The sequence below is a fragment of the Chroicocephalus ridibundus genome, chromosome 1 (genome assembly GCF_963924245.1).
Source record: "Chroicocephalus ridibundus chromosome 1, bChrRid1.1, whole genome shotgun sequence".
NCBI lineage: Eukaryota > Metazoa > Chordata > Aves > Charadriiformes > Laridae > Chroicocephalus > Chroicocephalus ridibundus.
In genome coordinates this window covers 90,131,095-90,146,132 of record NC_086284.1, presented here as the reverse complement: position 1 = coordinate 90,146,132, position 15,038 = coordinate 90,131,095, and the positions used below count along the sequence as shown (strand labels likewise).

Genomic DNA, 15,038 nt, shown 5'->3' with positions numbered 1-15,038 from the left:
ATTCTTCAACAGTAACTTATCACTAATGCAAAAAATGTCTATCTTTTGATCAGTCTTTCTCTGACAATGCTGTTTCAAGTCCCTTGATTTTTAGTGACACTTACCCTTTGTGACTTTTTACATCTGCAGTACTGAATAAGGACCAAAATAATCTCATGTGGTAAATAAAACAGTGTTGTTCAGAGCGTTCACTTGATAGCCCCACCTCAACCCCTTGATTTTTTTTAATTTCTATGGAAGTAAGGATAATTTAAAGACTTTTAACAACCTGAAACGAACCTCAATCAAAGATTTCCTATTTTCTTTATGGAATCTTTCTCTTTCTCTTTGGTTGTATTATGTAAATTCTGGAAAACGTCAAGACTTCTAAATGTTAAACTCATTTTTTTCTCTTTTCCTAACAAAGAAACTGAAGTCCTTTGCTCCTTTGCCAGAATTTTACAACATGAAACAGAATCAGCTTCCTTTAATCTCGGAATCCAAGACAACCAGCTAGGGTGGAGCAGGCAGTCCTGAACTCTGGAAAACCAGACCATCTAGCTCAATGTGAGGTTTAAAAGCTTCTAACACTTTTCAGGCAGAGAGCCAAGTCCAAATGTGCAGAACCCAGAACCTCTCATGTCCTGAAAATACTTACTGCCTTAGAGTACCCCCAGAAGATGGCATGAAAGCCCACCTCCACAACATCAAATTCAGTCAGATGAGAACCCATCAGCAGAAAAGCAGGCAGTTGTTTTTTGTTTCAGAAGGTTTGTTTTGTTTGTCTATTTTAATTTACCTGTATTCTGGCAGAAACATTCCAGCAAATTCTAGTTTGCTGACCAAATGCTTGTCAGCTGGAAAACTTCCAAACGCAGCAGCTGCATGGCATGCTCTCTTCACAGCAATGAGGATGCAGCTTAAATGCTGAGCAGGAAAAGCATAAAGTCCCCCTTAAACTAATAAACTAATTAAAAATTCCTGCTTAATCCTGCTGCCTTTGAAAGGTAGAGCTGAGAGAGAGGTGAGCTTCATGAGAATCCTGCTCCACCACTGTCAAAGCTTTGTCCTAAATCACTCACCTCTGGCCTCAGAACAGCCTTCCTGCAGGCCTGGCACATAGGGCCACTCCGGGAAAAACTCAGAGGAAGTCGACGGGTTCGATTCTGGCAAGTTGGCTCCTCACATATTAACCAACCCTGCAGAAAGGGAGAACGTAGAAGAAAATACATTTTTACCGTAAATTCAAGTTATAGCTTCTTTTTACCCAACCTAAACAATGAATCATACCCAAGGAAGAAGAAAAAAAAAAATCCCAACTTAAGCATCCTCTGTGAAGCTGATACTATAATATGTATAAAACGGTGAAGGTCCTTGTTTAAGGTAACACAATCAACGGTGGAGAACAAAGTTCAAGTCGCCTCTCTTCAAAATCCCACATTCTGCACATTGCAGTCATCCATTCCTTGAAATATGCTGAAACCCCTGCTCTTCTCCAGTTCAGACAATGTTAACATATAACAGAATTGTTTTATACAACTATGCAGACCAGACAGCAAGACACTCCAGAGACCCGTAACAAATTAAGTTTTAAAGTAAAGTGCCATTTCCTTGCTTGTGCTTTAGAGGGGAAAAACAGCTTTAACTTTTAGGTTCTCTGATGACAGCCAGAAGCTTTCTTTTATTTGGTCCTTTTTTAAATAATTTTTTGATAGAAAGATGCTGAGACTTCAATGTAAACTGACTCATTTAGGAAAAACTAACATTTTGCTGAGTTAAAATGAAATAAAAATCTGAGCCAGCTTGCTCTATATCAGATCACGGAGACAACGCAAAAGGCTTCTCTTAAGAGTATGAAAGAAAGAACGTTTCCGGGATTGGTAGGGTCTGAGACCTGTACCGGGTCCAACCATACATTAAACCAATGCCACACCTCATCTCTAAACCCCATTGAGAACATATACATAAGGAATAGCATAAGAAAAAGCACACAGTAGAAGTTAAGATTTTTCCAGTTTTTGGAAATGGCTCAAGGACCTCCTGAATGATGGTCTCTATATTTAGTGGTGATGGATGCATTACTACACCCAGCTCAATGAACTTCAAGCACTTTTCGAACCAACATAAACTTTTAGCATCTATAACATGCTGCAGAACAACTACACGCTATATAAAAAAAAGTATCTTATTTTTCTTGAGTACACACACACACACAAAGATTTTCTTGTTAATGCCTTCTAGTTCTTATATCAGGAAAGACTAGGAATAATCATTCCGCATTCTCTGCATTCACCTTTTGCATGCCACCCATGATTTTATAGACCTCCATCACATCATCTGCAATCAAACTCTTTTCCAAACCACAGTCCTAATTTACGTAGTTGTTCCTTGCATGGAAACCACTGCACATCTTTGTTGCCCTTCTCTGAAACTCTTCCAGGTCCTTTTTGAAATTAGAGGGTGGGGGCAAATGGGACAAAGGGAAGGAGATGAAACTAGTATTGCACACTGTACTCAGGATGCTGGACGAACATGGATTTATATAAATAAATTTACGTATGCTCCTTTCTTTCCTCAAGTTCTGTTTGCCTGGAGCACTACTGAGCATTTGAGCACTGAGCAGGTATTTCAGGAAAGATATTATTATTATCCAAGAATTATAACTATTAAGTTAAGACACGCATTGTATGAAGACTGGGATTTAGCATCTGCACCACTTAACGTTACTTGGCAGAGGACTTAATCATTAACTGACAAGGCAACTTGGTATCACAAGGTCTTTCTGCAGCTCTTCTCACGCAGTTCCTGCTTTTACCACCCCTGAGCAGCTCAGCACAGTTAAACTCTGCAGTTCAGATCATCAGCTGTTGATGTCTCTGCTGGGAATGGTGACTGTTTATTTTTGCCTCTGTTTCCAAAATTTGTTTTTGTTGCTTCTGCAAAGAAATTTAATCTAACCATACTAGGTTTCCTGGTACTTTGACAGAAATGTTATGAATCAGAGGACAACTCAAAAAGTTGCTTGCTTCCTTTCTCACTGGCTCTTTAACAAGCTGTCCCAACATCATGCTCTGGCAACGACTTCTACCTGATTTCCACAGCAGCAACTCAGGTTTCCAATTACTATCATGTTCCTACCCTTTGAGTTCCCACAGCTCCACTCAGAGCACTACTGTCACTATCACCATCTTGGTTACAAGTCAATAACAAAAGTCGGCAACTATATACCTTTTCTGTCTTTCATTTCCTGGAGATTCTAAGTTGCTGGCAAAGCAAGTTTGTTAGTAAGACACAACTTATGTTTTCTTTCCTCACTGGTATGGCCAAAACTGCATCTGTATTTTGTACCTCAGCAATCCAGCATCCTGATTCGATACGACTATGTCAGTAGTTTAGTTTAAAGTTAAATATTTGAGTTACTTTATTTCAAATGCCGTCAAACTTGTGTGGAAGAATACATAAACTTTAGTTTTCCATTTTCCAAAACCTTGTTAAAATGGGATTTGACTATGTCTACTCTTAAAAGTTTTGTTCTCTTTTTTTAAAAAAAAAAAACAAAAACCAAAACTTTTATTTTTGTCTTTCCTATCATTTACTGGAGTATGCAGAGATTTGCTTGTTTGTTTTTGCCACTCATTCTCTAAAGGATCAGATAACCTCAACATGTTTCATGTTTGTCAGCTTTATCCCTCTCTTCAACTTAAAAATACATTCTTCTATAATCTTTTCAAAACTGCTAGAAGTCTGATTCAGTTTTTGTTTGTTTGCTTGCTTTTTAAGATGAAACCTCAAATCCTTTCCAAGCAACGTCATTTATTCCAGAGACTTCTCTTCTTTCACCATTTCTCCAGCCGTGTCATACCCTCAATATTATCCTACTCGGTGCCAAGCCCCTCAAAACACTTCCTGTTGCTCTTGCCGAGAGGAGATTTTATGCCCACGTGGGCAGGCCAGAAAAACTTTGGGGGGCACTTCACGCCAACAGCAAGGTATATAGCACTACCTGAAATGTGTGCTCAAGTCTGAAACGCAGAAAGGAAAGAGTCTATTAAGATATGTAGTTAGGGTATATTTCACCCAACTCTGGATATCTAAAAGCCTGTAACCAGTCTAAGTTAGTCACCCTACGTGCCGTTTATAGTAAATGGAGGAAGAACAAAGCATCTCCAAAAAGCAATTCACCTAACAGATTTTCCGATGAGGCAAACCCTGTTCTATACTCCCTTAATAAAATAAGGGTACACCTAATGTCAGAGCATGCTTTTTGGAAACAGTACCATCTCAGTATCAGATGATTATGTTTGAGTTTTATTGTTATGTAGATTAAAAACGTAAATCATTACATATTTAATAGTACGTGGTGAGAAAATGCCAAGAATTCAGAAATCTGTGGATTTAATTTTCATCTCTTGCACAACTGTTGCCCTAGCAGTCCTAGTACCACTCTCCTTGTCACATACGAATTATTTATGACAAATATTTCACAAGTGACATTGGAAGACAGACACTACTTCATCAGCAGATGCTTCACCATGAAAATTCCTAAATTAGGACCTGACCTAGCATAAACACCTGACCTGTGTCTTCTGGAGTCAGCAGACACAAATGAGCCTCAAGTGAAAAAGCTAGTCCTTAGCTTTGGTTTTGCAAATGAACCTAAGATTTATTTCTAAAAGAGGACGGTGTTAATCTGTTGCCTCACATTTTTTAAATAACTCAATTTTAATAGACGTGGAATAGCTTTCTACCAAAAAAAGCTACTCAAGGATAGCATTGAGATCTTCAGGCATGCACTTATGTGAGTACTGAGAATATCATTAGAGACACTGCGGGGGGAAACACAAAAACATTTCTGGAAAGGAAAATGAATTGTCACAAATCTTCCATTAAGTTAATTCTTAGAGACAAACGCTATGCTCTGCGTGGAAAGTTCTTTATGCCATATTTGCTCATTATGTGGCATCTCTACCTTCCTATGAAACACCTGGTAGCAGTCTGACACAAACAGGGCCTTAAAATACAGATCCAGGCAGGGGGAGGTGGGGAGTATGTCCTCACCCATTGCAAAACCCTCCTGTTTAAGAGTATAATTGTTTCAGCTGTAACTATTAAAAGATTCTGTGTGCACAAAGAGAACACTCATGACTCAAAACATATTAAATGACTACATTTGAACTTTAAACCAATTTGTTATACTAGAAAAACAAAGCATGGAAACTGCCAGATAGTAAGGTATTTAGTTAGGGAATGCAAGTGCAACTGAAAAAACAAAGCCTGGAATGGGAGCAGCATCCCAACTTCAGCTGAGCAGAATACTCAAAAATAGACAACCATGAAAATAATGCATGATAAAAGTAACAGTGTGTTTTCTGATACCTATTGGGATTTTTAGCTAACAATTAAGAAAAATGAAGGACTACAACACTTGGAAGGTACTGCTTCTATGGTTTTTATAAGTGAATGCACACAAACTACCATTGAATAATGACATTTGAAGCAAATTTCCTTACATGGTTGTTTCAGTCTAATACAGTCACTGTCGAAGAAAGCTTTGCTGGTTACAAAATACAGATGAAAAATCACTAAAAAACTCTGCTTAAACTAAAACCAATAGCTTTGGATAAAAATAAGCATTAAAATTCAACAGCTTACTATTACACTTGCTTTCAACTTCTAAGAAATAATGATCAAAACGTACAACTTCCACATACCTAAATAAACTGTATTTAAAAAACAGAGATCCAAGTTGTTGCCTACAATAAAAAAAAAAGTGTTATGTAGATACTAACTAAATGTCCCTTCAATTCATATAGAAAACCGTTAATGTCATTTGTATAGACTTCCTACCAGTTATAATTAACATTAAAGAGGTCTTTTCTTCTTTGTCACCTCTCTATTCAGGCCTTATTTGCGTTTGTTTGTACTTACTATCTGTTAAGCTCTCTTAACAAACGACAACAATAACTGTTGCTATTATGCATGGAAATTAAACATGTAGATAACTGTGTGAAGGGAGCTATTTTTGAAAAAAGCAGTATCAGAAACGTGTAGCTCTTCATGTCTCTTGTTTTGCTTTGATAATTAAGCCATAGCCTTGATTTGTTTTAAACAAAAAACTTTTCCATGGACATGCATGTTGCAATCAAATTCAATACATGCATTATGTTCTGATTCAATTTGTTCAAGCGCATTATTGTTAACCCTTATTTGATCCATGCTTGTCATCTTCACTGACCAAACAAAACCAATCCTTCATTTCCCAGCAGCTGTAGTCTGTAAATTAATTTGCAACAGATCAAACAAAATCATAATAGGAAACCTTCAGTTTTGTTCTACTTGGTACCTGCAACACTGTGGGAAATGAAATACAAGTTGATAGGAAAAAAAGAAAAGTAACTAGCATTTCCAAACATTCTGTCTACAAATGCCTAGTTAATTTTAAAATATAGAAAGTGTATGCAAAAAACCCATGAAGTAAATGCACAATATAAAAGGAAATCCCTGAAGAGTACTATGTCCACAAACCGTATCTAATGGGGAGAAATTTGCAAGTCAAAAGTAATTTTCTTTCTTTGTAAGTCTGTTCTTGAGAATTAGCCTCTCACATTCTAGTGATCAACAAGCATTATAAATATTACCCCAAAATACAGAGGCAAGTGGTTTATGGAACAGCTTTTCAAACAGAAGTTGCCGGAGTCAACAACATACATTTATTGAGCTTTATCTTAATAGTTTTTACAAATTACATTTCACAATGTAGCTTGGTTGCCTGCTACAGTAGAGGACTAAACGTGCTTTCTCTACGACACTTCAGTTTTGTATCTGTTCCTGCCTTCAGACAGTCTGGATGTTGAGGGACTACAATGCTTTAAAAGTTCATATGGAATGAAAAACTGTGGTAGTAAAAAGAAGAAAGCTGCAAGCACTGAAAATTATTCAGAGGTCACTATCAGCCACTTTGGAGTTGAATTTAAAATGTAATTAGTGCTTGCTTCTCTACAATCTTGCTCTCCATTGAAGACAATCTTAGCATGGATTTTTGAAAATGGGATCTTGGTGGATGACGTCTAGTCTCCAAATGGCTGGGATACCTAACCTCAAGCACACTGGCTCCAAAATCCATGGCTTCCTCACTGTAGAGCTGAAATCGTCACCTTAAACCATCAGACCCATCAGAGGGAAAGCGTAGGAACACAACTTGGATGTGCTTTCCTAGTCAACCAGCATAAGCTCGCTGTTCGTGTCACTGATCAGTAAACCAGCTTTTGGAAGGCTGAATGTGAGGGACAACACAATGAAAATTTTCTGAGTCAGGCATTGTTGTGCGTTACTGATCAAACCACTCTAACTTCAACCTGACCTCCCCTTTTAGACTACTCTTACAAAAGCATATTGTTTCCACTAATTACAAGGCAAGAAGCTTCAAACCCCATTTTCCTGCCAATGTCCACTATTATGAATAGCATTGCCTAACAGGGCAAATGTAGTCGAAGTGGTTTTAAATCCCCTGGAAGGACGAGGTTCCACTAATATTGCATTACTGGGTAAACTATCAAATCTACTGATACCCCCATGCAATGTTAAAAGATAGATGATTTTATGATTTTTTTTATATGAAGTATCTCGTGGCAACAACAGACTTGACTCAGTGACTTGAAAGTTACCAGTTCCCCTTGCAATAACTTATTCTACACTGCACGTGTGTTCTCCCTGTTCCATCTGTCTGCGTCTTCTGTAAATATCTGAATGTTTGGGGGAACAGATAGATAAATGTTCATTAGTAGTTTACAGCATCTCAGGAATTAGAACTTGAGCCAAAACCTCTGTTTGCACAATCTTTGACAAGTGTTTTGACTATTAGTAGTAGCTATATCTTTGGAGAATAACATCACAATTTTACACTGGAAACAGCAAAGGTGCTATCAATATCAACTTAAAGATGAGCTATTGCTGTGAAGTCAGGAAAGTTTTTCTGACGTGAACCAGAAACCAAAATACTTTTAAGTAATTTCAACTTCTAATCTGTTTTTTTGTCTGCTCAGGACAAAGAAATACTCTTAGTAATAACACCTGATCCAATGCATTTGCACCATCTTGGTGAGATCTCAGCAGCAATGAAAATCTGAATGACAGTGTGAGAACCAGTGTTATGCACTGGAATTTCAGCAGACAACACAGACCTGAGTGACACCTACCTGCCACTGCTACAATCCCAAGAAGAAATCCCCTCAGGTCAGGGATGCTATCATAAACAGTGAAATAAGATTTCCCGCGGGAAACTTTACCCGCTTAGCGATGTGAAGTCCAGCATAACACAGGTTTCTCAGGTAACATCCCAGTTTTTCAAGGGCAAACGTACCTGATAAAAACCTGAGGAGACCTCTCTTATAAAGAAACCAATTCCACTGCTGCTAGACAAAAGAAAGGCATAGACTCATTCAGTTTTTTAAAAGGGTTTCTCAAGATGGAGGACTTGATAATGCTAGGATTGGCATAATCAGAAACACACTATTCTCATCTGCACGAAAAGTAACGCTGTGGTATATGAAGTAGGCAGGCACCAAGGTACTTTCTCTAGCTGCTTCATCCTAATCGTCCTTCCAGAGCAAGTACAAATGTACATCAGGTAGCGATGGTGATACCTTATCTGACTTGGTCAAGTCTATGAGTCTTCTAGATATCCTGAGCAGAGATGGCCATTCCTTTGGAGCTTGTACCTACTAATACAAACAACCGAGAGACTGAATTATCTGAACTTATAAAAGATTGGATCAACATATGAAAGGAATACCGCATGATGTCTAAAAACCTACCTCTTGGCCAACCACCCTGTTTGCGCAGGGGAAAGAAAAGAAAATGAAAGTAAAAAAAAAAAGTGAAGTAAATTCTTCATCAAGGTGAAATCTGGAGATAATCTTGTCAGAAAGAAATTTGAAGGAAACCAAGAAGAATATCTTGTCACAAAAGATCATTATATATGGAAAATGAGCCATCAGGCTTCCTTCCTTCCCCATTCCCTGGCAAAATTACCACCATCTGAAATGAAGCCTTTATAAAATCACGCAACCCCCAACTTCTCTGAGGAAAGAGACCTTTTTTTTTAGCTCTATAAAAGACGAATATCAGAAGTTAGCTCTGGAAACAGAAGGTAGGCCTGCATCTACCTAGATGCCTGGAGCATCCTACTTATTTTGACATTTTTCCTATCAATGATGATCTCCTTGATAAGGAATGAGCAGACACACTCTGTTGACAAGAATCACACAAACCAACCCTAAAAACCAGAGTAATGGAGTTAGAAGCAATCAGTAATGCAGAATTCTGGGTCAGCAACTTTCCCAGGATCTTGCAAGGCTTGGTACTCCACAAGCAAACCAGATACCAAGCACTAATAATAATAATAAAAAAAATATGTATCTGTGAGACAATGAGAAGGATCTCATTTTATCTTTGAACGAAATCTAGGGGACCTGCAAAGCCTCTTCAATGAATAGGCTAAGACATATTTAGATCTCAAAGTAGTATATGGATAGCCATTGTTACTGATATACTGATATGATTCCAACCTTCTTTTCCACTTTGTCAAAATTTTAACAAGAAAATACTGGAACAGCTCTCTCCACTTCTTTAAGATGTTACTACAAAGAGATCAAATTGTACTGAGTCAGAAGCCCTAATGTTAGGTTCAAGAGGTCCCTTACTAGAGAAAAGATATGTCTGAATTTCACTTCAGAATTTCAAAACGTTCAAGATTTTCAAAATTAAGAGTGTGTGCAAGTTCTCTTGAACTGCCAGGCATAACTGAAATTTTAAAGTAAAAACTCTCTTAAAACTAAGTTATCTAACATATTTACACTCAAATTTGAGTATATAAAACAAAGACCATCTTTGAGTATGTTTTGTTTTAAGGCTTTATACTGCTGTCCTAACTGCAACATTTAATCATCACCCAATGATAATGATAATTTCCTTCGATATTTTCACAGACTTTTCAAATAAATTGTTTCATAAAAGGAGTTGGGTCAAGAGCCTATTATTGATGCTGGCTGACTTGTGCTTTTGACTTTTTACTTTAAGTGGGGTGGGTACCATGTTAAACATGCTGCCAAGCTTGTTGTAGCTGAAAGGAAAGATATTGCAGCATATGCTTCGAATGGTGAAGCACCTTAGGTTTGCATGAATTCCTTCATAAATTTATCTTTCAACTTAAGCCCTTACACAGGGAATGCTTATTCTGTGTTCTCTGGTATCTTGTTAGGTGTTGCGTACATTTGGCTTTAAATTCCAAAAACAATGCAAATAGTTTTAGTAACTATTATAGTAACAATGAATAAAATTGGTTCCTGAAATTTATATATAAAGCTAACTACAGTGCAATAAAAGACCCGATCATAGATCCAGTGTGGTATATGACTATTCAGATCACACGTAAAGGTAAGGAACTATTTTATCAACTCACTCTTGGCCATTGACTTCACATTTATTTTTCTTTTTCTGTACAATAAATATTGTAGCTAGTTCCTCATCCAGAAAAAATAGGTTACATTTCCCAGTATGAGTATTTTTAGAGTCTGATGCTACCTGATCATCCAATTTAGGGAAAAAGTAAACAGGGACCACAGCATTTCACACTCCATTTCATGCTGCCTTACTTCAATGGAAGTTGAAGATATGATTTCAATTTCTTTTCGAAGCACTTCCTCATTTTCAGAGCTTCTTGAGTTTTGGCCTGTATAACTGATCTAAATTCAGCTGTGGTACGGAGTGGATAAAAAACTCTTATAAAGAAAGGAAATTCCTTTCCTGGATGGTTCATTTTGCTCCTCTTGAATTCAACATTATCCAGGCTGATTAATGGATAGATGTGATATTTCAGGAAAAATACCAAACTGTCTCTTAAATGAAAGAATAGTAACAAGGAGATATGGATTGCTTTTGAAAGTAAAATACTTGAAAGCAGTACAGATCCTGGAGATGGTTGGTTATAGATCCAGTATTATTATCGCAGGAACCACATTAAAGGATGTTATCAAATTGAAGCGTCTTAGCCAACAACTTCCTAGTGGAAGGCAAATGATCACTTTACAAGGATACCCTCTTGTATATATAATATCTACTGAAACCTCCCATTCTCACAGAGACTCGTATCTGTTGCTCCCCACTGGAAAGCTGCCAGCCCAAAGTGACTCAAAGGCAACTGGAATCATGGGAATGAGCACCTTTGAAGGACCAGATTGTGAAGGTCCAAAGCAACCAGACAAACTGTAATTGAGGGCTACATAGCCACACTGACTTGCTACCTTAAAGAAAGCATGAGAGAGGAAATAAATGCTACCTGAGTTTCTCAGAAGAACACAATGTGTCCTTCTATCCTGAAAACCCTTTGGGGGTTGGAGTAGATGATCTCCAGAGATCCCTTCCAACCCCTACCATTCTGTGATTCTGTGAAAAAGATGATGATACTAGAACAACAGCAGCACCGATGTGGGTTCCAGGCGGCCATTATGGGAAGTGAAGCTCACCTTTTGCACCCAACTGCTGTGATCTGAAACACCCAAAGAGTCGTCCCCAGTCTAGGTCCCTTTGAATATTATGGAAAATGGACATAAAACTTGAGAGGATTTAGCCTACAACAAAATTCTGTCCCATAAGTGTACCTTTTAGGAGTTCTTTCAGTACTTGCGTACCTCAAGCTATCAGTAATACATTGCTCTTGGGAAGTCAGACACAAAACATCATATGCCTATTTCTAGAGTACTGAAAATTAAAGTTTGTAGATTTAAGAATGATATTTTGTGATTTAGATACTCCAAAATAATGGAATCTGAACTGCTTTCTTGTCCAGAACTGGAAAATTATTTGAAAGAAACCACCCAAGACTGAAAGAAAACATCATTAATCTCTAGAAAGTATTACTTCAGAAGTATCCGTCATATCAGTTTGACTGTTAAAAGTCTCAGGGGAAAAAGAAATAAAATGCAGGAGGTAATCGAAGAGGCAAGAAATGCACCCTACCCCCCCAAAAAAGAACCCAAATGCTTGAGCTAACGTAAAAAATGCTTTAAACAAAATTATCAAACAAGACAGAAGTGAAAAAATATCTTGTAGGTCAATGTAAGAGTTTTACATGTTATTAAAAATTGATTTTTTTTAAAAAGTAAGAAATCTTTAAATGTACAGTCACATGTCATTTCATACAAGTTATTTGAAACTTATTGATCTCATTTGTGCAGACCAGGCTCTGTCATCAGCCTGCTGAAAGGATAATAGAGCACTCCAAACCCTTATGATAGGTTTGATGCAAACAGTGGCCCTCATTTAAACACATGTAATAGCACCACAAGTGGAAAAATTCCAACCTTAACAATTGTACATTATAAACTAAATTAGCAAGTATGTTCTGCTTTACTTCACATCAAAGCCAATACCTTGGTCGTCTTATCTTTCGTAAAATAAGGTTCTAGGCACCAAAATATGCTCTCCAAAACATTAATAAGTAGAGCACAAGCATTCATAGGCAAACATACCACTCACAAAGAGAACCAGCAATTGCCAACAATTTTATTTTCTTTAAAACAATCTGAAAATACCTAAACTGGATTTCAAGAAAGCAACTGGGAGAAGGTATACTTAAAATGACTACATATGGAAAACTACATTGAGAAAATGATCAGTGAAAGATGTTTTATGTATTTCTGTATGGAGAGCTAAAACCTCTGGAAGGATATTCAAGTCCATTCTGCAAAGTATTCTCCCTATTCAAACAACTCAAAGCAAGCCACATTCTCAGGCTATAATAGGTCACAACTAAGTACAGTACCTTGCTTCAGAAAAATTTCTGCTTTGTCTGTCAACTGTCAACAAAGCACAAAGAGCTCATACAACCCATCCATGTATTGCTTGTTAAAGAATCTAGCAACATATAAGCAGCAAGGACTCAAGATTTCTTAAAACCTGTGCCTCTGCTTTGGTTAGAAAGCTGAAAAACAGTCTATTCCCCCGTCCTTCTTCCACAATTCTGTCCTCTTCCCTCTCCTCAAACATTTGTACAGTCCTTGAATTTTTTCCTCTGTCACAAGACTTGTCTTGCAGGAAGTTCAATATGACATTAGATGTCATACAGAACACACAGAGATTTTACTCAGGTATGTGGCAGTAACAGCAAGGTTTGTCAACTCAAGAATACATTTCAAGTTGTTAAAGAGACAAACAGATTTTTAAGCAAAACATTTATCTTTGCAATATGGTTATAAACATCTCAAAATACTGAAGGAGTTAATGCAGTTCTGATAACTTCAGAAATAATAATGCACATACATACGTAGATACCTAAGTTTAGAGGAGCTCAACGGAGTGAAAGGTAATGGCAGAGACAGCGGTCTCAACAGTCTGGTCACCTTAAACTAGAAAAGTTTAAAGCATCACTAAGCAGTGTTTGTTCATTTAAGTTTAATTATTTTCTCCTTGAGAATGGCACTAATGAAACTGAATATCTTTCATGGTTTCGAAGAGCAGTCTGAATGGTCTGTAAACAGGACTGGGGGCAGACAAGAGAACTGGCTGAGCCGGGGGGTTGCTAGGTGATGCAGAATGTAAACCCACAAACTTGTTCAGGTTTACTTTGCTTTCATGCTGCTTTCACACAGGCTCTCCAAAGTTTTAAGAATTAATTTCCAGGTAGCTATTTAAAAACAAAAAATAGAATAATTAAAAAGAAAAACCCTTAATCCTCTTCATCTCTTCCCTCGCTCCCCCCAATAGGAAAAAATAGGAAAGAGGAAAGGAAATCCACAGCATTAAAGTGCAGGAAATCCATCATAGCGTTTTGAATATGAGGACAGGAAGAGGATCATTCCCTGTATGCATTTGTATGTAATTGTTGAGGACTGGTGATTACGAAGAACTTTCAACCTTTTCAGATTAATTTTTACTTTTATAAATGTAAATAGAAATTACTTCTGGAGCAATACATTGGTCCTTTTAAAGTACTTAAACTGAAAACGAAGTAATATTTACTGATATTTCCACTGCAGATTACAGAAGCAAACTTTTCAGTATAGCCATGTGTTTCCATCCCCATTCTTTTCAGAGCTGCGGTTATTTTTTTTTTCTTTTATTTTTTTCTGAAGTATCTGATCAGAGATTGTCCGGTAAGAGCACTTTATTAGATCATCAGTCAGAGGGTTTTACAAGCACCAAGAGCTATGGGCTCAAATGCAGCACATCAGTTTTAATAGCCGAAGGTCTAATAGTAAACTGCAGATACTGCTGAGAACTTTCCATGCACTGAACTCTTGAAAAAGCACCATCTCTCAAGCTTAAATGCAGCTGCCTCTTTCAATGCCGCAAATGGGTAAATTTGACAAAAAAGCCACCATTAAGACTACATGAAAGGCTCAAGACAACATCCTTTCAATGCTTTGTACTTCAGTAATCAGATGTACTTACTCACCCCCTCCCCCAAACCCGATCAAGAACTATTTCTGAATGGTAGGAAATAATTCCACTTTGTACATCTTTTAGTTAATCAAGACTTTCTATTCAGCAATTTGACCTTTTGTTCAAAACAGGATTATCAGTTTTTTCGCCAGTTACCAAGGGCGACTCGCATGGTGAACATAATTGCAATAATTTGCAAAACACCATGGCAACCCACATTACAACTAGGTAAATACTGGTCTTTTGTGCTACATTGTTATTTTCAGAGATGCTGAAGTCAAAGAACGAATGACAAATGAACACAAAATTTATATTTGCTTTGTCTCAAAAGAGAAGAAAATTGATAACAAGAATTGGGGGGAAACCGACTACAGCTGTAATTTCTAACTTGATTAATTAGGATGGTAACAGTCCTTAACAGTATATTCAACAAACAGCCCTGACTTAGTCTCTCCACCCACCTCTCTCTTTCTACACTACTACCACTAACCCCCACCCCAGACAAATTTTTTCAGCTAGGAGAACAAACAACTCCATTTGCTCTTTTCTTCAACTTAATGGAATCCTTAATTACAGAATATTGTTCTCCTGCTCTTCATTACACTGAAAACTGAAAGTGA

The 15,038-nt window shown here is 37.3% G+C and overlaps 1 protein-coding gene across 1 annotated transcript in view; it reads right to left on the bottom strand.

The window, feature by feature from the left end:
• POLA1 (DNA polymerase alpha 1, catalytic subunit) overlaps positions 1-15,038 on the bottom strand; it is a 205,507-nt gene that overhangs the window by 66,556 nt on the left and 123,913 nt on the right. The window contains exon 35 of the mRNA XM_063343448.1: positions 1,062-1,178. Coding sequence (XP_063199518.1) covers positions 1,062-1,178 — 117 coding nt within the window. The remainder of the gene's footprint in view (positions 1-1,061; positions 1,179-15,038) is intronic.